The 26,757-nt window shown below is 48.0% G+C and overlaps 1 protein-coding gene across 9 annotated transcripts in view; it reads left to right on the top strand.

Annotated features, from left to right (window-relative positions):
• The window catches only part of PAX2 (paired box 2), a 98,290-nt gene that overhangs the window by 49,463 nt on the left and 22,070 nt on the right, over positions 1–26,757 (top strand). For all 9 annotated transcript variants that reach the window (XM_076338622.1, XM_076338624.1, XM_076338621.1 and 6 more), the window contains exons 5-7: positions 372–491; positions 22,420–22,595; positions 24,445–24,571. In XM_076338622.1, coding sequence (XP_076194737.1) covers positions 372–491; positions 22,420–22,595; positions 24,445–24,571 — 423 coding nt within the window. The remainder of the gene's footprint in view (positions 1–371; positions 492–22,419; positions 22,596–24,444; positions 24,572–26,757) is intronic.

The raw sequence follows: 26,757 nt of genomic DNA, 5'->3' as shown, positions 1-26,757 counted from the left end.
ACACTAGGAAGTCACTAGAGAATGTGGCCTATGCAGCATTGCACTCAGTTACCATGGCACGCATTGGGAAGCCTGCTCGGAACTGGGATATAACAACAAGGTTTAGCTTCTTGATGGAATACACTTGCTTGTTGTTAATGGCCCTGTACTGAAAGGCAGTGGAGCTATGGTATAGGAACGGACTGGCAAAGCTGGGATGCGGCAACATTAGCAGTAGAGCGAGTATGAGTCCTTCAGCGTGAGGGACTGGGAGTCTGCTTAGTGCCCAGGCTTTCCTATGAGACTGGTGGCATGTGTAGCTTTCAGCTGGGGGATCCCCGAGTGCTGTGCTGCTCTCCTCATGGCCCTTTTTCCCTTTTCCTTTTGTCCAGTGCCCAGCACAGCATCCCCTCCCGTCTCCAGTGCCTCCAATGATCCAGTGGGCTCTTACTCCATTAACGGGATCCTGGGGATTCCTCGGTCGAATGGCGAGAAGAGGAAACGTGATGAAGGTAGGGGGAGGGGAGAAGCTTATCCTCCCTTTTATATTCTTTGTCCCCATGTACAGGCTCCAATTTCAGGCCAAGGTTTGCAGCTGCTCCAGGGGCTAGATCAGTTTTAGCAACAGAGACCAGTTCCCCGCCACTGCCCTGCTGGCTTGGAATGCTCTTCTTCCGAGGCCCTTTCATGACAGGCTGCATCTCCAGACATCTGCTCTGCAGGCAGAGAGCCGTCTCCATTGCTGGAGCTGATCCCAAGTTCATTCACTGCTGGAAACGGCTGGAACTGAACTCCCCAGGTGCCAGCAGGTGCCCGGACTTTGAACTGCGGGTAAACGTGCTTTCCCCGACTCACTCGTTTTCAAACAAAATGCCATCTCGGAGAAGCACCAGCAATGTGGGAGTTACATTTCATTCCCCTTGCAAACAAGTTCCTGCCCTGTGATGTGCCATGAGCTACATTAGCTGGTGATCATAAGGGCCCAGTTTTCAATGGGTAGCATCTACCACAGCAGAACTGCCATGCTTGCAACAGTCTGAAAGTGGAACAGGAGGTCTTCTGAGTACTGTGGCCCTAAGGTTGTTATCTAAGCCTTTCGCTAGGGCTCTAAGGAATTAGGATTAAGCTATCTCCTTTTCCTTCCTACCTGCTGGGAAGGACTCAGGGCGAAGTGAATCCTGAAATGAGCCAAAAGCTGGAGCCTCCGGTCTAGATAGACTGAGTCAGGAGGGGTGGGTAAGGTCTTGGTGCTCTCATGGTGGCTTTGTAAACTTTTTTCCTTAAATCTTGCTCTTTTAATTTGATGCATTCAAAAATTGAGGGCCAGGAGGTGAAATTTTCTAAGAGTAGTGCCTGACCAGTTTGTTCGGTTCAGCCCTGCCTTCGGTATGTTGTTTTCCACTGTTGCCTGTTGCGTGTGGGGACCTCTTAGCAGGTGGCTCAGTGTGCTGCATGTGCTGTAACCCCAAGGCTGTGCCGTGCAAGAGAACATGAAGGTTCTCTGTGATACGTGGTGAGAAGACAAAGCTCTCCTGTGAGAGATGCTGCATTTTGGGGTTTTGCTAGTAATTTTCTTAGCATTGGTTCTGGTGAGGTTCACATCTGTAAGCTTTTGATCCAAATAAACACAATAATCCCAAGAAAAAAAGGCAATCATCATGACCCCTTTCTCCCTAATACAAAGTAAAACTAGAGGCAAGGACCCAGTGCAGCTCTTATTAAAGCAAATGGGAAGATTTTTGCTGATGTCATTGGAAATTGGATCAGGCCCCAGAGGAAGATCCATTTCCCAGCTAGATGGCAGTAGGGCCCAGCTAAGAGGAAAGTGTAGCAATGGAAGGGTTGAGTCAATGCCTCAAAGTCAAAAAATGTTAGGAATAAGAGGCTGCAATCATTGCAAACCCCTCCAGCATTTCCCATCATTACATATACAGGAAATAGTGACATTTCAAACTGAGTGACAAGTTTCTCTAGTGGTTGTGCAAATCTCTTGGCAGTTATTTGGGGTTTTTGTGAACCCCTGTTCTCATACAGTCCAGCATGGTGATCACCAGCTCTCAACATGGTGCCTCCATACGTCATTTTGAAATGAAGCAGTTCAATCTGGCTTTAGTGGCTATTCTTTCCAAATACCTGGAAAGATCATCCCACTTTACATGCAGCCACACAGTCACTTCCAGCCTTAGAACCTGAGGTTTTTTGGAGCAGTACAATTAAACACAGAAACAACCAAGCAGCCATCTAAGACTGTGACACTCCACAGTGACATATTGACAGTAAGAACAACTCTGTGTCTGTCCTTAGTTCATCCCAGATTTGATTTATGAAGGGCAAGCAACACTCTGCAACTCCACGCTGTTGGGCAAGAGCCCACATATCCCACTAGGAATCAAAAAGGTACCAGACAATCCTGGAGACGTTGCTTGTCTTTAGCCCTCAGAGTTTTAGGTGGCAGTTACATGACACAGCTGCAACTGCCTTAGAGAACAGCCTTCATCCTGCCATCCCAGATACCTGCTGCAGGGCGATGTCACGCTCCTGTCCCAGAGAAGTCTTGCATGGGACCCCCTGCCAGCTGCTGAACACCACTAGCCAAGAGTCGCGTTATCTGGGCTCACACTGGCCTTAAGAAATGCTGAAGGACATCATCACTTTGCAGGGCTGGGTCCTAAGGCTAGAAGGGTCCAAGGGGAGGTTTTGCACAGCCAGTGACCTGCACTCACTCCTGGGCAATCTCCCGTGTAGCTCTGAGGGCTCTGATTGTTCCTAGCTGAGATGGGGATTAGGAAAGCCTGACAAGAAATCCAGTGCAGGTATTTCTTTCATGTTCATGCTGGATGCATACACCTTCTCGGTATTTCCCAGAGCTGCTGAGCACTGTTTTGTTGCAGTTTCTTAACTGCAGGGTTTATTCACACGTTGAAAAGCCCTTAGGAGCTCCCAATGCACATCTACTTTCCCAGCATTTTGGGGGTGGCTGTTCCCTAAAGGAGGCAGAAGGAGCAGCACTGCTCTCTCTTTCTTTCCGCTCTGTTGGACCAGCTCTGCTGCAAGGATTCCTCTGTGAGGAATGCAGTTCAGCAGAGAGGGGGGAAGTACCAAGCTGCTCCTGAATCCCCAGTTCTGAAAACCTTGCTAGCAACCTCTGTGATGGCTGTGGGGAACAGGGTGGGAGAAAGAGGAGCCTCTATCTGAGCACACCCCCTCCCCCAGGTCCTCCTTGCTGCAGCTGGTGCCTACATTAGACAGTAGCACAGATGATTAAGAAGAGGAGAGATAATTATGTGTCAAGATGATGTAGCAGAACTCCCGAGTTGGACAGAAGGAGCCAAACGGATGCATGAGGTGGGCTCAGCAATGGACGCTGACAGCCAGGTGTCCCCCTCACAGGGAGTTAGAGGGAAGAGGGGAAATCCCAACCTACCAAATCTGCTGGCTGCAACTGCAAGGGTGGCCTGGGAAGACTGTGGCATTGAGAGAGAGCTAGCAGGGAGGTAGCTCTGAGTGTCTGCTAGTCACAACAAAGAACTGTCAGATCGCAAGTCGTTCCTCAAAACTCAGTGTGTCTTCCTCAGGTGAGCGCCTAGGAAGGATGGTCAGGATTTGCCCTATTAACACCATTTATTCTTTTTGTTTCAGTTTTTGACCAATGATTGTAAACCCTCTGACTTCCGTGACAGATTAGACAAAGCAGAGAGTTGGTCTCCTATGATTTTTTAAATAATTTGGCTAAAAAAGTTCACCACCACTTGTGTAGCACAGTGTGTGCCATTGCTTGCAGTCTATGGGCACAGCTAATGTTGCTGTGAGTTCCCTCTGACCTTCCCCATCACTTACACCCACCATCTTCCAGAGGCAGAAGTGGCCCTGCAGCATGTAATGACTTTCCTAAGACCACCGAGGGTCTTCCAGTATCAAGGTGCAGCTGGAAACAGGAATTCCTGGCTCTTCACAATCCTAATGTTGTACTATGGTGTGATGGCAGGCCAAGCTCAGCGGGCTCATTGTCAGACTAAGGAGCAGCAATAAGAAGTCTACAAGGATAAAGGGGAAAAATAATATGCAGAGATTTCTGTTGTTCCATAACCCCTGATTGATAGCTAAAAGGATGAGAATTGGGGTGACCCAGAGGCACTAACAAAAAATTAGTATCACTCATACTGTAGTCTTGAGCACTGTATAAGGAGAAAAAGGGAGAGATGGGGAGAAAGGGAAGGATGGATAGATAGATGGATGGATAGATAGATTAGATAATATGAAAACCGTATTTCAAACTGTTCCCTGCGTACCACAGCATCTCCAGCTGGGTGAAACTTTTGGGATCTTTACAAAACCACTCATACTAGAGATAGCTCTTTCTCTCCACAGCAGGCCACAAACAGACTTCCTTTATAGACCCAAATTCTCATTTGGGATTCGTCTTCCAGTGAGGCTGGTGCTGTAACATTCTCAGCATTATTAATCTCGGTCCCTGACAATATCTGTAGTATTTGACAGCATTACTAGCAATATCATCTGCAGTGCCGACAGTGGCAGAGATAATATCCCCCAGTATTATTGGCATTAGCAGGGATCATATCTGCAGCCTGTTATTGGCGGGAGCAGACGTAATGTGTCCAGTATTATTAGTATCAGTAGTAATAAAACCCACAGGCTTGTTAGTATGATCAGTGCTAATATCAGCAGTAGGTTTGTGGGAGAGGAGGGGACGGAGTGATTGCTACTGTAAATGGCAATAATACTCAGGCTGTTTGCAGTAAAGGAATCCCCAGAGGAGATGGGGGAGCAAACCTGAGAAGGCAGAGGTTCCTCCTTTCCTTTCTTCACCTGTCATTTTGATGATTAGAGTGATTTACATTGAAGTAAGCGATGCAGGGCTGCGTCAGTGCAGGGGGACAGTAGAGGGTCACCAACATTTCGGCAGGTCTGGTGGTGTTTTCCAAAGAGCGTTAGCTGTATCAGTACAGGTGGTTCACCGTACTCTTCAAAATGGGGTTGAGCTATGCAGAACAGGGTGCTGCCTACTAGCAGTAGGAGCACTTGCACCGTTAGTCCTGTAGCTGCAGGATGGGCAGCGTCACTGCACTTCTCTGGTGCTGCATGCATAATTTTCTGACTGTTATTACCGTGACACCCTCTACTGAGAAGCATTGCTTTTGTTACAGGTGTTCTCCTCTTCCCTCAATCCAAATGGGAGGACTCTGCAGGGCAGGGTTTTGACAGTGTTCAGCTTGGGGATTTTCCTACCTGGTCATGATCTCATTTTCCTACTGGGAAAGCAGAAATGCCTCCTTCAGGTGGCGCGTGAGGCAGGGAGATCTGCAACAGTCCCAAGTCCTGAAAGTTGTTTTTTTAGATACTGCCCCAGGACATAGACTGTCTTGAAGAAAATTTTGAACTCAATTGTTTAAGTGGAAAGTGGAGCAGAGAGGAGAGATGTGTAATGTATTTAAGAAGGTCTGACTTTTTGAGCAGATATACAGCAGCTGAGTGTGCCACTGCAAGTATGATCCCATTTGTGTCGTTCAGAGCGGCAATGATAACGTAATTTGGGAGACATAGTTGTGACATTTCAGGTGATTCTGTGTCATTGTCAGTGGCATCAATACGTGTTTGCAGGCAGTGTGGCTGTGGTTATCATGTTGTTGTGACTCTATCGCTATAGGTTGTGGGTCTGTAACACTAATGATAAGATTAACTGTCACTGCTTGCTATGCTGCCCCGTTACACTCAAGGCCGTTACCCTCTTCACAGAGGCGGCTGTGAATTATTTCTGGTGGTACGTCTGCATCATTGCATGCAGTAAGGTTGTTTCCATGTGGTAATTGTTGGTACGCTGGTGCAGGTTGTACTGTACTGTCATTGCAATTCATATAGTTGTTACTGCACCTGATGTAATGTGTTGACTGACAACAGACTGTTACCTGGCCGTGTGAGTGAAGTCAATATGGCTACTGCAGCGCTGCGTTGAGAATTGTGTGTTTTCACAAAGTATGACCATATTGTTCCACAGCATACTGGGGTTGTTTCAGGACATACTGCGTGCTTACGCTGTCATCTGCAGTATGATGATGCTTTACCATTGCTGTAGTTGTACTAGTGCAAAGAGGTCTAGCCCTTAACTGTCCTGTAGGGAAATACATTCATTTTCCTATGCTGCCTGCACACGTTTGCAAAGAGTATGAGTCATTCCACTTGACTGTATCATGGCACCTGATGTATGTTCATCTCTGGGCATATTAGGTGTATTTCTGTTCTCCCAAAACTGTTGTGTTGTTGAAGACAACAGAGTGTGTTTGGATCCCTGCAGGTGACACAACAGCGCTACTGTCTGTGGTGTGGCTGCATCGTTTCATGCTGTGATTTCTTGTCACCACAGCTGATGTGTTTGCGTTATTCTATACGATTGCTTTATTGCAGGTCAGCAATAGTCTTAATGACACTGGGGACGCATGCAGTTACATTGCCTCAGGTGCTAACCCCACGTTCCAACCATCACACACAGTTGTGGGGTGTGCACCCAGCAGTTTATGGCTGTGCACGTGGAGTGAGCAGTTTCTGTAGTGTTTCGCACTCTCGCAGTGTCTTCCTCCTACTTTCCCTGGGACTGCCTTGTTTCATGCAGCGTGGCCGAGTTTCCAGTGGCTATCAGCTTGCAGCGATGGTGTATCACTGCAAACAGCAGTGGTCACAGGGGATGTCCGGGCTCATTGTGTCTATACCCACAAACGTAGGCAACACTCCCATTCTAGATGAAAATGTAAACTGAAGAGGGAGTTTGTTCTCAGCAGCCACCCACTGCTCCCTCCTGAGGGTCTTTGGCTGGTGAGACTCTTAGGAGGACATAAGGAAGGCGCCTGCTACTACTCATCCTGCACCTCTCTAAATAAACTGCAGGAGGATGGTCAGAAAAGGGAGAGTATGTGTGGAAAAAGAGAGGAGGGGGAAACTGGATAAAGGAGAGGACAGTGAATAAGCAGCACAGCACTGTCAGAAATGTGGGCTGTTGCACCACGAATCTGAAGGGTCAGTCTGTAAGCAAGAGAGACAGTGTATGTGTGTGTCTGCACACACCCTGAGGGTTTGGGGGTACGCATTGCTCAGGAGGACTTCAGGTAAGGGAGAGTTAACAGCTTACATCACAGAAAGCAGTTTGGACAGAATGCTCTGCTTCTAAAGCTTATAGTGCTGCTTAGTTTGGCAGGGTTTGGTACTATCTGAAGACAAGCTGGTCTGGCTTCAGCTGTATTTGTGTGCGTCTCTGCTTGTGTATTTGTGTCTCTAGAAATGCACGCCTGTTTGTTTTTTGTATTTCTGTGTTAGGATCACTGGTTTCCACTTATCTGTGCTTATGTACTGGGGTGAGTGGCAGGTTGGACCCGTATTTTTGTGCATGCCTATGGAGACCTGGAAACTGTGTATGTTAAGCTGTGTATAATATTGCCTAGTAGGAGAATGCATACTGTGGATCATATGGATGTCTGGGCATGTATGGCTCAGTATTAGCACTATGTATTTCTATGAATGCCAGGTATTTGTATTCACATTTTGAGCATATACGTGAATGTTGTCTATTTGTATGTATATTCTGTGTGTATGTGTTGTTACATACTTGGAGTATCACTGTATCTTTGTGGTTGCTGGATATGAATATGTAGCCTGTTAGTGCTGTGCACTTCTGTATATAGTTTGTACAGATGTGTATTTGCATTGGGGTTATATATTTGTGTGTATGTTGTATATATATATCGGTCGTTCTTGCCTGTGTGAAGGTTGTTTATTTATGTAAATAGTTTGTATTTGTTTACATGATTTAATTTTGTATATGTGAATTTAAGGAAACTACTTTGAGTTCCAGGTTTTCGTTTAGTTAGTGTATGTACATTTTTGTAAGTTATTTGTTTATTCAGAAATTACATTTAATTGACATGCACCTGCATTAGTACCTCCTTGTGTCCCAGTTTGCATTCTTGTGTCTTTAAATGTTATTGGCTACGTTTTGTGAGTCTTACTTATGCATAGAGCTTTTCTTTATTTGTGTGAGTGCCATGAACGTGTGCTTGTCTGACTGTTTATTTATGGGTATTTAGTCTGTTATTTAGTTATTTAGATCTTCCCCTTCCACTTTTTGACTCATTCCTGGGTGGGGTTGTTGCAGCTAATGTGTCAGCAGGAGTCAGGCAGCTACAACTCCTCCCAGCGTCTCTGCCTGCTCCGCGTGTCCACCTGTGCAGAGGCTGCTCCCTAGCTTTGCTGGTGCCTGTCTCTGGATCTTCTTGCTCACTCTAGATGAGTTGTACACTGGTTCTGCCCGCATTCAGGGACGTGACTGTTACACGGGAGTCAGAGGGAGCATGGTGCCTGGATCTATGAGGATCCCAGGTTAATGCACAGTGGATGACAGAATAAACTGAAAAAGGGATCAGAAGTAGCTGGAAATGTGCAGGCAAATGGTATTTTAGAGGGCTGTTGGCGACTGGTATAACAGTGGATCAGGGTGCCATGACAGCGGGAGATAGGGATGACACTGTTTTGGGGTCAAGTGACATGGCAATGAGACATAAGGGCAATACTGCTTTGGAATCAAGGTGACATGGCACTGAGGCACAACAGGGATCAAGGTGACATGCTGATGACCCAGGCTGATCTATCAGAACAGGGAGGGCTGGGAAACCTCCATCAAGAATCAGCTGAATAAGGCAAAGGAGAACAGGAGGAGCAGGGTGAAGAAGATCGGAGGCAAGTCAGTGGACCTGTACCGCGGCTGTAGGAGCCAGGTCACTGGCAGTGGGGGACATGCAGCGTCTCCATGAGGAGATCAGTTGCATCCTGGTGTGAAGGGCTGGGGCAGTCTGTTAGCAGTGGCTGTTTGCATCACAGTGATGGAGAGCAGGGATAACACAGTGATGACATCAGGTGATGGACATATCCCGTGACGGTAGCCATGGACCATAGGGACTCTGTGGGCAGGGGCACTATTCCCAGTTGCTGGAAAAACAAAGAACCTAACGGGCAGTAAAACAAAAACAAAGGAGACTTGGAAGCACCTGACAGCCCTAATTCATCACAGCCCAAGATTTTTTTTTTCCCCCTCATGTTCCCATTATATTTGTTTGTAAAAGTGGAAATCAATTTTGAAGGTAATTTTCTGGAAAGAATGGAAGGGAGGTGGGAGGGACGGATAAGGCAGAGATGGCAAGAGGAAAAAAAAATTTAGGCCAGGCACAGCCCAGGGGCAGCTCTTGGCAAGGTGAAAGAAAATTGCATATTCAATCTCCATCCATGAATCTCCCTTGCTGCTGCCCGCCTCCTGCTCGAAAACAATGAAGGCTTTCTCCCCTACGCTGCACAACGCCTGAGTATCAGCGCTCACTTTAACTTCAGGGTCATTAATTCACCTGATTATTGCAGGAGAGGAGAGGGTTGCAGAGGCATCCGTTCTAAAGAGCCCTCCCTTAGCTCATCCTTTGATTAGTTTGGGGTGGGGGGAGTTCAGATAATGTGTTGTCTTGGACTCAGTTTAAAATGGGAGGGGTTGAAGAGGGGTGGAAGGAGGTAGAGGTGGAAAGGGAAAGATGTGGCCCGGCTTGTTGTGGAAGGGAGGGTTGGAAAGCAGTCATTCTTGCATCCCTCTGCTGTGGTGTTATTGCAAATTAAAAGTAGCATGTTCCACTCCGTAGCTATCTTTCAGGGAGGGGAGGGGCATGGGTATATGTCGGCATGGGGATGGGGGGGGAATCTTATCATTGCTTCTTCAGCAGCCCAGCATAGTGTCACCCTGTGAGGTGACATTTGAATTTACAATTCCGCTGAGAAAAGCCATTAATTCACAAATTAACATTTCTCCCTCTCTCTCTCTAGCTCTCTCTCTCTTCCCCTCTCTCTCTCTATCTCACATGGATGTGCAAGCAATTGAAAAGACAAAGGAAATAGCCTTAAGGAAGAGACTTTACTGCTACTCTGTCTGTGCAGAGATTGCTACTACTGCTTCTAGATAGATAAACCAATTACCTGAGCTGCTCTGTTCATGGCAGCCTGCTATTACCTCCTTTTGTAGAGCTGACTCCATTGCTGGATTACACTGTGTGTATCTCATTAATGTAAACCAGCACGATACTGGGCACTGTCCCTGACCCTTCTTGCCAGAGCCCATTGCTCTGCAGTGCAAGAGGGAACTGGGAGAGGAGTCAAGAGCAGAGGTGATGGTAGGCACAACGTACTTCCTAATGCATAGGGACCAGGCCACACAGAGGGCCTGCTTAGAATACCTGCACTGAGCTTAGAGGAGACGGGGCCTTCCCTTTTACAGAGGAGGTTGCATGACGTTAACCCTGGTCTCTTCCATGTCTTGGTGAGCACTGAGAGTGCTGCGCAGAGGCCTCATGTATGGGCACCAGGTATGGGCAGCCCCTTGCAGCTCCATTCTCAGCACTACCCTGAGTTTCCTCCAGGTGTGGAAATGTGCGTGGTAGGCAGATGCAGAGGTGTGAGTACGAAAGCTACGTATACATAGCTATAGGCAGATGTAGCTGACTGCACCCAGGAGCTAACTGACTCTCAGAGGTTCACAACAAACCTCAGAATAAGAAGCAAAAATAGGCACTCTAGCTCATGGACTGAGAGGGCCAGTTTTCTCTGTAGTGCAACTCCACTGAAAGCCAGTCAGTGATGCCTGTGGAGACGTTCTTGTCAAAGACAAACACTGGACATGACTTCCACACAGCGCCCAGTCCTCTTCTGATTCCCTTTTGTTGCTCTCTCCCGCCATGCTCTTTCTCACATGCTTACTTCTGCTATCACTGCTGCTATGGATGCTTGGACAGCACATGTGTACAGTACACACACACATGTGGGCACTCAGCCACATGCTGATGCCACCCCAGGCACACATCTGTGACACTAGCAGCCTGCCTGTGCATACTCACACCCCTGCAGACAGGGCTTCTCCCCACCTGCTCTGGTGAGGTCCCTTTCAGTGTCTCCAAGCCTGCCTGCTGGGGTGCATGCTAGCAGGCAGCTTTCTGAGCACCTTCTGGTGCTCTCTGCAGACAGCGTTGTAGGTACACGCCTGGCTACCCCTGCCCTTTAGCCTGGTCACACAGCTACGTGCGTTTGGGGAGAAAATGTCCTAGCAGTGTGGTTTACATAAAGACTCACACGTTAGTCTTTGCTCACTAAGCATTCTACCTATATAGAATTGGACAGAAATCTTCACCAACAGGTTTTTTTCACCCCACAAGGGTTTGATAGGCCCCGTTCAAGCCATTCTCCTGACTTTCATGAAAGGCAGAAGCTTGCAGGTGGCAGTTCTCCAGGTAAAAGAAAAATGGATCAGAACTGCTGTTTCTGGAAGCCTGGTCTCCACATGCTTAGCGCATGGAGTATGTGCCTTTCTTCAGCATTGCCTTGGCTCCTTAAATCTTCCTAAAAACTTACCCTCTGAACAAGAGCATCTGCCTCTCTGACATTCCCTGTGCCCCACACCGAGCGCAGCACATGGCCGGGGAGCAGCATCCCGCAGCCGGCGCTGGAAGACGGATCATGATCAGCGGAGGAATCGGCAGGCAGTGCCAGTAATTCAAACCATCCTGACCGTTCAGTGAACCCGAACCTGCTGACCTTGACAGCACTAGACAGCAGCAGCCTCAGGAATCCCAACCTTTAGAGAGGCGTCGGCGGAGGATGGCTCCTGCTCTCTGCCTTTCTTTCTTTCTCTCTTTCCGATCGCATCCCAGCAGCCAAGGGGGCCCAACAGTCAATCCCCAGTGCACCAATTAGCTCCTAATGTGGGTATGTCTGCGCTCCCAAGTCTACGTCAATGTAATGTTAAGCATCGCTTGCCGTTCATAGATGGAAATAATTCTTACAGAGGGGTGTCGTCTTGTGCTCAAGGAAAACACTAAGCACCTTGTTCTCAGTCAGGGCCAGAGAGAAACCCCTCCTCCTCCCAAAATGGGGGCTGCTGCTCTTTGGAAGGAAAGCAGGAGCTCTTTGCTTCCCTAAGTGATAGCATCAGATCCTCCAGGCTTGTTTCACTGGATCCCAGGGGGAAGCAACAAGATCTCACCAAGTGATTAGCCCATGAGAATCCTGGCAGGATAGATGAGGGGCAGGGAGGTGACTAGAGTGGAGGGGAGAGAGAGAAAAAAAACAGTGTGCTTAATTTTGCCACAAGAACTTGCATTAAAGAAAAATGCAGTTTGTGAATATTTTAAGACCCTTTCAGGGAATATTGGATTTCCTCCAGCTACCTTTGTGGCTGCCAAGTAAGACCTGAAACGAACAGCATTTTGTGTTGGCCTGCAGATGCTAGGCTAAGCTCTAAGACCTTGCATATGGAGGACAACTCTGTTAACAGTAGGTGGCCTGAAAGAAGCAGGTACAGATACCTATCTATCAAGACATAGCAGACATGTCTGTCTGTCTTCTGTCTGTCTCCATCCATAATTCTTTGAAGGTGATTTTTCCATGCATCAATCAGATAAAATAAAGGACATTTTGAATAGGTGTCAAATGCAATTCATGCCCATTTTAAGGCCCTTTAAAATGTCAGAGTTTTATCAAGGGGCCTAAAAATAATTCCTAGTTCCACATTTCTCCTTTGCTTTTCCTTCATCCATCCAAGCATCCTACTGCTTACATCCTATCAGGTCCAAGGTACAAAGTCCTCTTCCCACACAGGTCAACAGCTACAGGAAAACACACAGGAGCACAGTGCCAGAACAGGAGCTAGGTCATGGGTATCACTGTTTCCATTTGGATGTGGGGTAGGTCAGGATTTCTCTCTCTCACTAGCTCTGCCTTTTTTGGGAGCTTAGAAGTGTTATTCTGCTTTTAAGCTAGGGGATCTGCATCGGAACAGGTTTGTAGGCACCTGATTAAACCTTAATGAGGTGGTTATTGTGTATGAAATGTCCATCAAGTCTTGAGTGCCTTCTAGTCCTCTCTTAGATGCTTTAGAAAAGGCCGTTATAAAGGACAGATACACTCCATGCTTGGTTTCCCAAAGGAGCTGGATTTTTTGCTTTGACTTTTGGCATCTAGTGTGGGAAGAGGTAGGCCTTGAACAGAAAAGTTGACCTTGCAAGCAGATCAGAACTATCCTAGAATTTGGGTCAGCTTTACTAAATCCCAGCGAATTTAAAAAATACCCCACTAGCTAATCCTCAAAGGTACTTATGGCTCTTGCCTGCACAGCCCTCTCTTGTTTGTGAAACTGATTGCTACCCATGACTGGGCCCCCTCTTGTTTGGGGACTACCTGTTACAGTTTGGAACCTATCTCCAACAGACATCTTATAGAGGTCATATCAGTATAGGATCCTTCATATATCAGTAAGGGCCTTTACATGAGTTCATGCAGAAAGATTCCAAATTACTCTACTAATGCTTTACAGTTATTATAGGAATGAGCATTCAAAAAAAGAGTTTGCGTGGTGACAGTCCAAGCAGATTGCAGCATATCGCAAGCCTGTAGCTCTTTCATTGCATGGCATTTTGCAATTACCCATCCTGTTTAATACATCGTTTATTAACCTTCCCATTCTGAAGATGTCATTTACTACTGAAATGTGGCTGACTCTCGGGTGGACCATGGCAGATGTTGAACAATACAGAGCATCAACAGTGAAATTTTGCTGTGCCATGTCCAAATGAAACCACAGGAGAATTAAGATATGCTGTGGGTAATCACTCAGGCTGGATTTTGTTCAGGACAGCCAGGTTAATGTCTGCACTCTTGCAAAAAATGCCATGGGAATTTTAATGACTCTGAGTGATTGGAGCTTTTGTTTTATGGCACGTCAAAAATGGCAGCTCTAAAAACACTCTGCTTGAGCACTGGTTTAGTGCTGACTCAGAAGGGCTTCCAATAACATGATTCACTAGCATCTGGCTCAGGGGCAGGCACAGCCTTCTTTGACTTGCGAGGTTACGGTAAAAGTGTGTATGAGGGGAAAATAAGGTGGAATGAAAGGAAGGGAAACAGAAGGCAAGGAGGTATTAAGAGGCGTGTTAGTGGAGGACCAAGCCAATGGAACCCAGCAGGCTAAAGAGGTATTCGTATTTTTGACACGGTGCATTACAGGTGTCCATGGCCTGATCCAGATCTGCTGAGCCCTAGTGCTGGTGGCCTCTCCGGTGCCAGTGTGCTCCACTGGAATCTCAGGGACCTCTCAGAACTGGGAGATGGGGCTAGATGGGGACAGCCCAGCTCTGTGCTCCCTTCACTTGTCTCTAGCAGTCCTGATAGCAGCGTTGATTTGCATGTCAGGCAAAGCACTGCTTGAGAAAAAAAAAAAACCCTCCGAGTGTGGCGGTGTCAGCGCTCGCTGTTGTTCGACAGTGTAAAATTAAATTAATAAAGCCCCCAACACAGGAAAACATAACAGGAAATTAATGGCCTTTACTGTCGCTCTGATGCAGTCATTTGCAACCCTGCTTTCCGCACCAAAGACTTCATAAATGCAAGCAGTTTCTCTAAACAAGCATAGTTAGGGCTGCATGCGATGTAATTTTTTGCGTCGCTTCTGTCCTTTGGAGCTAACAAAAGCCACCCTTTTTTACGTGCTCACCAAGGGGGATCCTGCCAAGAAGTAGCTCCCCAATAAATGGGCTTAGGAAGATGAGAGGAGGGACCTAAGTCATGCCAATGATGCTAAGAACATCTTCTGCCCTGGCAGAGGGAAGAGCATAGCTGCCGGTGCCCTGCTTTCCTGCGGCAGCAGCTCTCCCCGAAGGCTCTGCACTAAAGGCAATGTTGTGGACACCACAACAGCATAAATCAGGATAACCCTTCTGATAACTTTCAGGATGTGTAAATCAGTATAACCACTGAATGCCAGAGACTTACAGATTTACACTAACTAGAGGATCTGGCCCACTCTGTGATAGTGCTGCTTGCCACTCTGCCAACATAAACAAAGCAAGCGTACTGGGTCCTGGAGGCAGCTGCATTTCTATCTGGCTAACAGTCAAGCCTAATAGTGCTAGTAAGAGATATTGGACCTACACTTTGTCCCTCATTACAATGGTATAAATCCCCAGTGCCTCTTCTGAGGTAAGGGAATTGTTGCAGATTTGCAACAACTTGACTGAGAGCAGACTATGTCCGCTCACCTCCAGCATACCCAAAGTCACAAAGCTGCAGTGACTGCTCGCACAGAAGCCACCAGCTTTGACTACCCGGGCTAACACGCCTCATCTGCACACCCACACGTGCTGTAGTACATGTTGTACACATGTCTGAGGCAGCTGCTTGCAGCCTAACACCCGGAAAGGCCCTTACTGGTGTATTCAGTAAGGCTGGGTGTGCTGATTATTACTATCTAATGCACAAACCTAAGTCTGTACAGACTTAGTTTCCCAGATGCTCTGGGCTGAATTTGCAATCATGCACTTAGATGCTGTAGTAAATACATATGATTTTCATACGCATACACACACTCACTTCCTTAAATGCACATTTGCATGCTCCCATGATAATCCAAGACAGATCTGAGTACACAGTTCATTACACATTTGCACACACAATTCATTTCATTTACATTCTCATTGAGCATTGCCATTTTGCTCATGTAAGCCCTGCATTAAAGCTGCACTGCCCGTCCCTGCTCCATCTGAGGTACTCTGTCATACACAACCCCTGTGTTAAAAGCACTGCAGCCCCCCAGCTGTCAGGCACCAGCACACATCTCACTCTTCCTCGGTCAGGCACGCTCACTTCCCTGCATGAGCAGCCTTCCTTGCTCACTGATTCCTCATCTGAGCTATACTCTCATTTCAAAACATAAAATCCCTTTGTTTCTCAGCCTTTCTGCTCTGAGCCGGAGCACGTAAGTAACAAATACACACAGTGTATGTGTCGCTGACACACTTAAATTACAGAGACACATGGACCAGCACAGTACCATGAATTAGCATACTCAGATTGAGGCTTGTGGATTCCCTTGAGGCAAATGGACACAGGAATCTGAACAACTGCAGAGTTCACGAAGGCTGATACACTTCCTTGAGGTGATATTCCTCCAGCACTCATCTCCCACTATCCCTATTTCTGCAGGATACTGTACATAACCTGAACTTGTACCGTATCTTCTTTCACTATCACAGTGTAGATCCCTGGCAACACTCCTTCTCTATGCACTACTGGACCTTGCCAGCCCCTTCCATGCTCTGTCATCTCTATCCTGCACTCACTTGGGATCCTTTCCACCTGAATTTGAGGTTCACCTTTGTCCCCACCAGTTCAGTTATCACAATCAAAGCCCTGACAATTCTTGCAGCAGTACTACGTGCTGAAATACAGAACTGCCCTGTCTAGATATGATGCCTTTTTTCACAGTGCCCAAAAGGCTGCAAAAATTATTCTGGAAGGAAATGTAAACCAAATTTTACAGCCTTCCTCCTCCAAACCCTACTGAGTAAGGCAAGAAGGTTACACAGGTGAAAAGATCACCGGACTGGGGCTGCCAGTCCTTGCCCTTGTCCCTACTGTGGGGAGTACAGTATTAGTTTAATAATCATTGAGGATGCAAACGGAGTCTCTAGAAACATCATGACAGCCAGACTGGATCAGCTTGTGCAGACAGGACACCAGTACCAGACACTTCTGACCATGTGAAAATGTGTGATCCGCTCCCTCAGCCCAGGTCTTTGTCCCTGATCTCTCCCTTGGTTGGGGGTCAGCTCAGACACAGATGCAGGAGGTCTGCTATTCCCAGCAGAAGCTGGATGCCCGGGTTTGAAGCCCAGGTCTGATAGCGCTGGGCTCCTTTCTGGACCCGCACCAAATGTAGCGTGAGGGTCTGCGCAGGGCTGGCTGCCGTGAATGACAAGCGCTGGCTATCGATCGCGTTCTGAACTCGGCCCAGCCGATAGAAGGTAATTAATGACTCCATTTGCCTCAGTACCGAGGAGAACAATTGAGTTTGAAACTGCAACAACTGGCAGTGTGGGGAAAGGCCCCCCGGGACGTCCAGGAAAGCTGCCTGACAGGCCTGGGCTGCGCGGGGACAGGGGAACGCATGAGAGGGAGGGAAAAAAGAGAAGGGAAATCGGATAAAGAGAAAGAGCAGTCTTAAGACAAAGGGTGACTTGGGAAAGGGCAGCACATGTAGCCGTGAGTGCCCGGAGAGTGGGACAAGGCTGCTCTGGGTTAAGCACCCCAGCGGGGACGGGGACGGTGACAAAGGCAGGCGGCAGGAGACGACAGGGTTGCCTCGCTGGCGCAGAGGGATGGCATTTCAGCAGCCGGCTCAGCACCGCTGCGTTAGACAGATGCGTTTCCCTCGGAGGCTTTGACAATTAGATGGGTTCTGCTGTGTCACCTGGCTGGCAGTTCTCATGCCAGTCACATTCGCTTTTATTATGACTGTGATTTTTATCGGTAGTGCTGCGAGGCCCCAGCTGAGACTGGGGCCCCACGAGTCAGCGGGCAGACATGTTATGGGGGCAGTAATAGCCCCTGCCCCCCAAAAGAACAGTATCTCCATGTTTGTGTGCCAGTTGCACAGCTTCTCATGACCCTCCTACATGTTCCTGTGCCACAAAGGTCTTCCTATGTCAGCAATACTTCTGAATTATTTGTTGAGATGGCCCCGTCCCACCCTGAGCAGGGGTGCTCTCTGTCACCCGTAGCCAGGGAAGTATCTGTATTACGCTGCTTTGTGCTACTTGTACATGATGGTGTCTTTGTGGCTTCCAGACCTGGGAACGTCTCTTTGTTTTGGAGCTATTTAATGGGCATATTCCCTGTGTCAGATGTAGTTAAGGTTGTTCCTGTGTCCTCTGGCACAGCATTTCCTTGCTATCTGTCAGGATACTTCTGGGACACCCGTGGAGCATTTCTGTGTCTTGTGTCGAAGGTTTACGCTGAACGTTGGCCGTGTGCGCTCCCTCAGCAGCGCCTCGGGAGGAGAGATGTTTCCTGTCACATGTGCAAGGCCAGTCCTGATCAGGCTGACAGCAACTGTGTGCTTTTGTGAGGGACACAGTGACCGAGGCCATGGTTCATCTCTCAAGCTGTTTGTTAAGATCCTTCTGATTTAAGAGAGGTGTCCCCGTGTCACAGAACCACAGAGTTTCCCTTGCCAGTAAAAAGGGAACTGGGAGAGGTGATGATGCTTCCTAATGGTACAGCTAGCGCAGTTACCTAGGTGGCATCCCCAGACTCACCCTGCAGCTGAAGCCTTGCTTCACCACAGCACCCCTTCCAAGAGCTGCTTTCTTAGCAAATCCCCATCCTTTAAGCTTTTACTCCTAGCACTGTCCTTCATCAGTTGAAGTGATGTTGCCCACCACAGTGCCATTCCTCATGGGATCTGCTAGTCTTTCCCAACTCAAATTTTCCCCATGAGCCCTCCTTTCGCTTTCACCCACAGCCCTTTGATGGACCCCATCTCTTCCCCAAAGTCCTCTCTGCTCCTTACTGCCATGTTTGCTCCTACCCACGCAATTGTCAGCTCCCATACTTTTTGTATTACAGTATTTGAGGCTTCTCCTGATAGTCCAGCTCACAGTCATATGCTTAGATGAGAACTGCAACTTTGATCTAAAACCAGAGATAAGTGTCTGTCCCTTGCAGTTTCAGGGAAAAAAATGAAAACACATCCTCTATAGGTTTTGACACCAGAAAACAAACACAGGGGATTTACAACCCTTTGGTTTTGAAGAAAATATAATGATCCGTGACTGTGAATGTCTCAGTGTTAGCAATACAAGACATATAAATCTGTCTTTCAGGATCATCTCTGTGAAACTTTCGCCTCTTCATAAGTAAAATCCATATGCACAGCTCATATTATTGCTCTGTGAAGTTTGGGATTTGTGTGCCCTACCATTATTAAGTCCGGTACTACTGCAAGCTGTTTAGACAAGGTCCACCTCAAGGTAGCCTACAGGCCTCTGTCAAAAGTTTCTTTTCTTTTGTAGATTTTAAAGCCTAGGCCATGGCAGTGCGCCTGCCACCACATCCAGAACTCCCACCTAAACTAAAGCATTGCCTTTCTCCTTACAACTTTTCCACCTCTCCCTATCTGTTTGCTTGCTTTGATCATTCTGATTTCTTATCTAACCCCGTTCCTTCCCTTTCTCCTCCCTTCATCCTTATCTTTCATTTCCCACTGACTATACAGGTCCTTTCTTATCAGCTGGTCCTGAGTTTCCCAAATACACATACGCGCTTACGTGCGTGCACACACATACACGCGCGCGCGCTGACACAAATAAATAAATAAATAAAAAGGTCAGTGAGCAGAGCAGCAATAACCCCTAAAACAGTACTATCAGAGGGACATGATTGATCAATTGAATTCCATAGCGGCTGAAAAATGTGGGATTAAGTAGTGTATTATACGCACAATGAGTTGAGGCATGATGTTCATTTCAAGTTCATTTCGCCAGCCCTCTGCCACCAGATCAGGCAATCAATAGGGGCAGCAGATATCATATATCACCTCTCTCCGTGCTAGGGAGAGAGCACCATAATCTCTCGCAAATTTAGAGTGACAGATTTGTCAAGATCTGAAGGGCCCCTGAATAAATGAAGGAAAAGAGACTCCTACAGCGACTTGGGAAAGCTGTGGTTTCAGCTTCTTCACACAAAGGCATGGCCTGTGCACACAGGGGAGACACGTGTGCACAGGGCTCTGCAGGCAGACAGGAATTGCAAACACATGTGCATACGTGCACTAATCTGTGTAACCACCCAGGGCAACTCGCTAAGAGTAAAATCCGGTTTAATAACAATCAATGGAAGTTTTACCGTATATGTGAACACCCATCCACTCACACCAAACACCATGCACAGTGCAGGGCTGCCATCCTTGAAAATCAAATATAGCCTAAACCAGCTGCTGGAAACGGCTGCTCAGGCATGTACGGTGATGCAGAATCTAAAGAATACCAGAATAATGATCTGCAAAAATACCCACGTGTATTAGCATCATGGTGTGCACAGTCATGCACACTGACTGACACACGTGGAAAAATCCTCAAAGGCAAACAGGTTCACAGGCTGCAGACAGGTTGAGACAAGCACTGATACAGAAACACACATTTTTTTTCCGAGCCTGGACCCAGGAGTTCTGTGCCAGCTTTCTGCAGGGAGGACCAGACAGAACCAGTGCCTACTGGAATTGGGAGCATGAGCCTCGAGCTACCCTAGTCCTCCTGAAAGCCACCCCCTGCAGTAACAGCTCAGTCCATCTAAAACACGAAGACTGCACTGACACACAGTGTGCAGTCCACCAAGCCTAGTCTTTGCTTTGCTTTCTCTTAGTCAAATCTGTAATGAACTCCGGCTTTCAGGAACTTGAGAATTTTCCCTTGTGTGAAAAAGCCTGAGGAGAGGAGAAAATGCCAGGGATCAGTGCCAGTAAACAGCCCTGCTCTGGCTAGGGGTGGAAAAGAAAGAGAGAAGGGGCTGCTCAAGGGAAGGCTGCTGGCTGGGACAAATCAATATGTAATATTTTCTATGGTCTTGCGAGTGGTACTGTACTACGTTACTGTATATAATGTACTATTGATTATATCATATCATATAATCACCTATAAACGGATATATCTCATAGCCAGAAGGCAGCAGGCTCAGTTATAACTCTGGGCCACCAGTTGGGCATTAACTGTGCCAGGAAAATACCCATCTTGGCACCATCCACGAGCTAAAAGATGAAGCGGTGGAGTGGCATGGTTCTGGCCGTTGCACAGTGAATGCCACTCCAGGCTCCTGGGAGCATCGTCTGCCCATGAGCACACTCGCAGTCGCATGGAGGAGGGAAAAGGTCTATACAGATCCCTCAATCACTTTCTTGACAGACAGCAAGTTTCCGAGATTCACAGACTGGAAGCCACCAAGAAAGGCTGAAGTATGAGGAATAATAGTGAAAAAGCAGGAAGGTAATCACAGCATAGGAGGGAGAACCTGATCTTAGGTTAGACAGAGTGGTAAGACAGTCAGACTTGTGTCTGATGAAGCACAGTAGGTAGAGATTCAGCATGGAGGGTATGAAGGTATATCAGCATGGATGAGACAGGGGATTATAACCAGTCTCACCAAAGTTAGGCTGAGAAGTGACAGCGGAAAGATACTCAGCACAGTTGGAGAAGATTATAATGAGCAGACTTGCCTCTGATGAGATGAGGGATTATGACAAAGGAAGATTCACTTCAGCTGGGACAGGAGGTTATAACAGACAGACTCACCTTGGATGTGACAGATGCTAATAGCAGGAAACTCACTCACTTCAGATAAAAAGGGGTTATAACCGAGATAAATGCACCTCTTTTGAGTTGGGGGATAACAGGGAAAAAAAAACAAAAACAGGTGGGTGATAAGATGGTTTATCACAGGGAAAGATTCACTTTGGATGGGGCAGGGCATTTATAATGGACTCACCTCAGAGGGGATGAGTGGGCTGTGGGCTGTGAGAGACGTGGGATGGCAGAACAGAGATGGAGACACCTGGAACGTGGCAGGAGGCACTGCAGTGAGATTGGACTGTGTCAGAGGGCTGTTGCAGGGACAGAGATGCACTTCTGGCAATGCTTCTACCAGAAAAAGGCTTTTATCCTAGTAAGAACAAAGGATTACCAGGAAGGCCGATTCCCACTGAGTAGGGCTAGGTTTTGTAATACAGTAATTCATTTTGGATAGGAAGAGGGACCGACACAGACAAAGATTCATCTCATTTTGGACAGAGTTTTATAACAGATATGGGTTGTGATAAATCATGAGCTACATGTAGGAGAATGGGACAGAGATCATAACAGAAACCAACGTATGTTGGATGGGACAGACACTCCACAGGGAGAGACTTATCTCTGGTGAAACATGGAGTCAGAAACAGGATCATTCCTGTTATCTGAGGGGGATGAAAGACTCATCTGGGGCACGACAGGACAAGATCAGATGAGAAGGAAATTATAACAGATAGATAATTTCTATTGGGACCGGGGAGCTACAACAGAGACTGACTCCCGTCCAAGCTGTAAGAAAGCCCCTTCTCCATTCCAGACTTCCTCAGCCCTCTCCAGTACAGGTCCACCCTCAGCACTCTGGTTTCTCTGTGAGCTACCTCTCCAGTAGCCTTCTAGCGATGCTAATCGCTGTGCTTTGCTCCCATTTTATGCTCAGCAATGGAGATTTGGCAATTTTTAACACTGAAAATCGGCGGAACCGAAACTCATCTCTGAGCCGAGCACCATTCTCCACAGCCTCACCCACCCTGGGCAGGAGAGTCCCACGGATCCCACGGGAGCAGCCTGGCTGCTCCAGCAGTCAGAAGGGGGCTTCCCTTGGGTCCCCGCAGCATCCCCTTCCCGCAGGAGTGGCACAGCTCCCTGGGTGGAGGCGGAGGGCCCCGCTCTGTGCTTGTCCCGCATCCCTTGCTGATCCGAGCCAGGGTGATGCTAACTCCCTGTTTTCTCTGTCTGTGCCCTGCAGATGTATCCGAGGGCTCAGTTCCCAATGGAGATTCCCAGAGCAGCGTGGACAGTTTGCGGAAGCACCTTCGTGGCGACACTTTCACCCAGCAGCAGCTGGAAGCTTTAGATCGAGTTTTTGAGCGTCCTTCTTACCCTGACGTCTTTCAAACATCAGAGCACATCAAATCTGAGCAGGTGAGGGCCCGGCCTGGTAATGGGGACCCACAGGCACCCATAGGATGATGGCAGGGAGATTCCCTCACCGAAATCACTCTCCCCCTCTTCACCCCTTGTTCTCACACTGACCTGTTATTGCACATAACATCACATTTACATTTTACAGCACTTTCTAATTGTAAATATATCACTGTGCTGATGCATGTGTATACATGAGCTCTACCTCCTCTCGTGAACTTGTTGTATACACGCACACTGTGCTCTCCCTAAATCCCCATGTCCGCCTTTCCCTCTGCACACACACCTGCAGGTATGCAGACATGTTCTTGCTATGAACACGCAGACACTGCCATGCATGTTCACCGGCACACAGCACTGCACGGAAACTCCTACACTCTCAGATCACGCCGGTGACCAGCGAGCCACAGGCTCGGGCTTTAACAGAGCATTTTCCTTCATGGCCCAAAGCTGAGACTTCACTCCCATCTCCAACCTAGTTTTCCGCACTTCTGCAGCTCTGCCCCCCCTTTCCCTTACTCCCCCGGCCTTTTATCCCAAAAGCTGTTTGTCTTAATAAAATGAAAATCAAAAGTCTTTTTAAACCGCCCCAAGCCATAAACCAACAAAGGAAGAGAAGGAGAGGCTGGCTGTGGACTCCCTTCATCCCAGAGTCCCTGGGTTTATTACAATGAATAACCTTTATTTACTTTCATTAGACTATTAAGCACCAGCACAGTCATTTTTCCCCCTGAAACTCTGAGCAGGGCCCATAAAGCAAATCCGAAGCCTAATTGAGTTCATTTTAATTTCTCTCCGATCACAGCGAATTACTCTGGTGATAAATCAGGGGGCAGGCTCACCCCCAGTAGAAGGCCTAATTTGCAGCTAATTACAAAACTGATTTCTACAGGAAGATCAATACGAGAAGGAATTGGAAATGACTAGGCAGTCCTAGCCAAGCAGGGACAGGGGCGGGGAGGGGGCAGCGTGCGGGGAGCCCGCTGGAGGAGGGGGAGATGTGGGGAGGGGGTTGGGGAAGCACATGGAAAAAAACGGAGCAGAAAGAGCAGAAAATCAGTTTTAATTTAACGTAATATTAATCAGAGCAACTTTTCCTGCTGTTTTGTAGCCTTCCCGGTTTCTCCAGCTCCCGCGTCTGGTCCGGAGGCTGCCACAATAAAAAGGCAATTACCAGAGCCTTTCGGACAGGACACCCTTTCAGATTCAATGGCTCTCTCCCTCCCACCCTTCTGTTAGCCATGTGGCTCCCCCCTCCCCAATTTCATACCCCAATGCACAGAGTGACAGAGGCAGGGGATGAGGCTTCTTTGTTTGTTTTTAAAGAGCTAGGACAGAGGTAACAGCAGAGGGGAGGCAGACGACTCAGCAGAGAGCCTGGCTACAGTGGGCCAACACTGTCTGCTTCCTACAGCCCAGTCATGTCATTGCAGTCCTCTGCCTCAGCTGTCCTTGTCACCAGGGCAAACACCTCCCGCCTCCGTTCAGCCAAGAGGAGGGGATGTGGATTTCCCCTTTCTTCTCCCCGGGGCTGGCACAGGCAGCCATCCCCGTCCCCACAGCACTGAACGAAGGCTCAGTCATACCACAGATAACGGGCCAGATCCTGTGCCTGGCTTCACCCCTCTTCCCCTTCACAGCGGCACACAGGAGGGTGGGAGAGCTCATCCTAGGACCCCCCCCCCGCCCCCGCAACCCTCTTGTCACTTCATCTTCTCCGTTTCCTCCTCCTCCTCCTCTTCCATCTGTGCAGGGGTTTGCATCTCTCCTCTTCCTCCCCCCCATCTGTACACCCTTCCCTTTCTCCCAGCGTATCAATAGCGAGCTGTCTTTCTCCTCTCTTCCCCAGGGTAATGAGTACTCCCTCCCAGCTCTGACCCCTGGTCTCGATGAAGTCAAATCAAGTCTATCCACCTCTGCTAACCCAGACCTGGGGACAAATGTGTCAGGACCCCAGACGTACCCTGTGGTGACCGGTAAGCTGCCTGACCAAACAGCAGAACCAAGCTTTTTATTTATTTCCCTCATCACCATTAGCTTCTGCTTTTTCTGCTAATGCAAGATACCCCTCTGTGGCAAACATGGAAAGAGACAGAAAGACTGTGGAGGATGTAAGGGCTCAAGAGAAGCTTGAAATTCAGAGTATTGGCGGGTTTGGGTACACCTAGAGGTGCCCAGGTGTGACTCAAAGACAGGAAACCCAGGCGTAAATCGGGAACTTGTGTGCCCAGATGGGGCTTAGGGATGGATGTTGGTGGAGGACAGGTATGTCCAAATACGCACTGTGATTTTTTTCCTTTGTGTCTGAGAACAAGAGGGTCGTGGCTTACCCATGATCTGCACTTGGTTATCTCGGGGAGAAATAATAATTTAAGTTTTATTCAGCCCTGGCATTTGGAAGGGGAATTTGCAAACTAAATACTGAGATCTGCTGAACTGTGACTGCTAAACTCCTTCTTCCTTAAGCCCATGAGTCTCTAACAGCAGCTGGCAAAAGAAATTTGTTCACAGCGTTCCCCTTTCTCTCACATGTGGGCACATTAAACTCAGGTGTGACCGGGAGAGTAGGAAATGAAAGCAAGTGCAAGACAGTAGAGGAATCGGGATGCACAGAAGTAGGAGGCAATTTCTGCAGCAGCTGCTCCACAGAAACTTCCTCTTCGCTGGTGGCACGTGCAGGACCTGAGTGGTACAGGGTTGTCCTGGGGCCGTGGGGCACGCCATCCTGATACTAGTGTTAGCCTGCCTGCCCTGTGCGTGTCTAGAGCCATAAGGAGATATTCTGGTGCCACAGCCCTTCTTCTCAGGCTTTAGTTGCCACTGCTCCCTGCTCACACAGCTACCATAGATTTGCACATCTCCTCCTGGGTAGCTCGAGCAGCTGGCAAGGCCCAAGTGACTCACCCCAGTTTGGTATATCCCCCTTGCCCTGCAACTGCTGTGGCCCCTCTAGAAACCTCGCGGTGAAAGCTGAGAAATAACTCATGACAAGGAGGTCTAAGTGCTGTTAGCAAGGGAAGGAGCTGTTGCCTCTTGGCCAAAAAGCTGTCCTCTGATGGCACAGAATCAAGAGCACTGGAGTTTGTATCTCAACTTTTTCTTGCAGAACCCCCGGCTAATAGCCCCTGAGGTCAAAGCAGCTCATGGCTGAGGCAGGCAATCGTTGCTTGTTCAGCAAACACTGAGCAAAGGCATATTATTACATGCAACTTTTGGCTACCACAGCTTTGGGACGGGGCAGGATTAGGAACAGTTACCCCAAATACAGAGGAGATCCAATGTGAGGTCTGCAAAATGTCATGGAGAACCATGGGGATGCAAACCACATACTTAGGGAGTGTCTAGAAAGTGTGACATCCCCAGACTTTTTTCATGGCTTTTACTGCTATCAGGCTTGATCCAGGATCCTTGTAGCCATGCAGCTTCTTAGCCAGCCAGAAAAAAATGGCTCAGCTGTGGCAAAACTGTTCCACCTTTCTTTGTATTTGCATATGCAAGACAAAACTCAGCTGGTGTCCATCTACCACTTAGCAGATCCACATCCAAATACTTTCCTGTCTTTGGGGGGCAAAGCCAGGAGGAGAGCAGTACTGTCCTTCCTTCATGGAAGGCTGATCCCCATAGCTAGATGTAAAGGTGAGGTGCCTAAAATCGGAGTTTAAGATTCAAAGGGGCCATTAAAATAATTCTTTTTAGTCCTTCTGCCTAAGTAAAGATGTTGAATTCCAGCCCGTTAACATGAGAGCAGAATTTCTGAAGGCTGGGGACACTGCACAAGCTTTGGACACGACTCTCGCAAGGGGACAACAGGAGACAGATTTGGCCTCACAGAAGAGGCTGTGGACTGAGGCAGAAAAACTTCCTCATATCCCCCCAGCCCTCTGCCATCCCCACTCTGTTCCCTGCAACACTCCCAGCTCAGCTCGAGAACATCCCCATCTGATCCATCTGGATCCAAGAGTGAGAAAAGTTCATTTCAGACCCAGCTTGACATTCCCAGGTGGCAACTTAGCACTAACATCTCAATCTGTATGCGACATTTCAATCAGCGCAGAGTAACAAAAGCAGAACTATTAGCGTTGGGAGCTGTTCACTGGTGGTAATGATGGGGAAACTAAGAAACTGGAAATGAAAAGGGAAAAAAAACCCTCAACACCCTGAA

This window comes from Aptenodytes patagonicus, chromosome 5, assembly GCF_965638725.1.
Source record: "Aptenodytes patagonicus chromosome 5, bAptPat1.pri.cur, whole genome shotgun sequence".
NCBI classification, from domain to species: Eukaryota; Metazoa; Chordata; class Aves; order Sphenisciformes; family Spheniscidae; genus Aptenodytes; species Aptenodytes patagonicus.
Note: the sequence above shows the minus strand (reverse complement) of the source record. Positions and strands in the feature narration are given on the sequence as shown.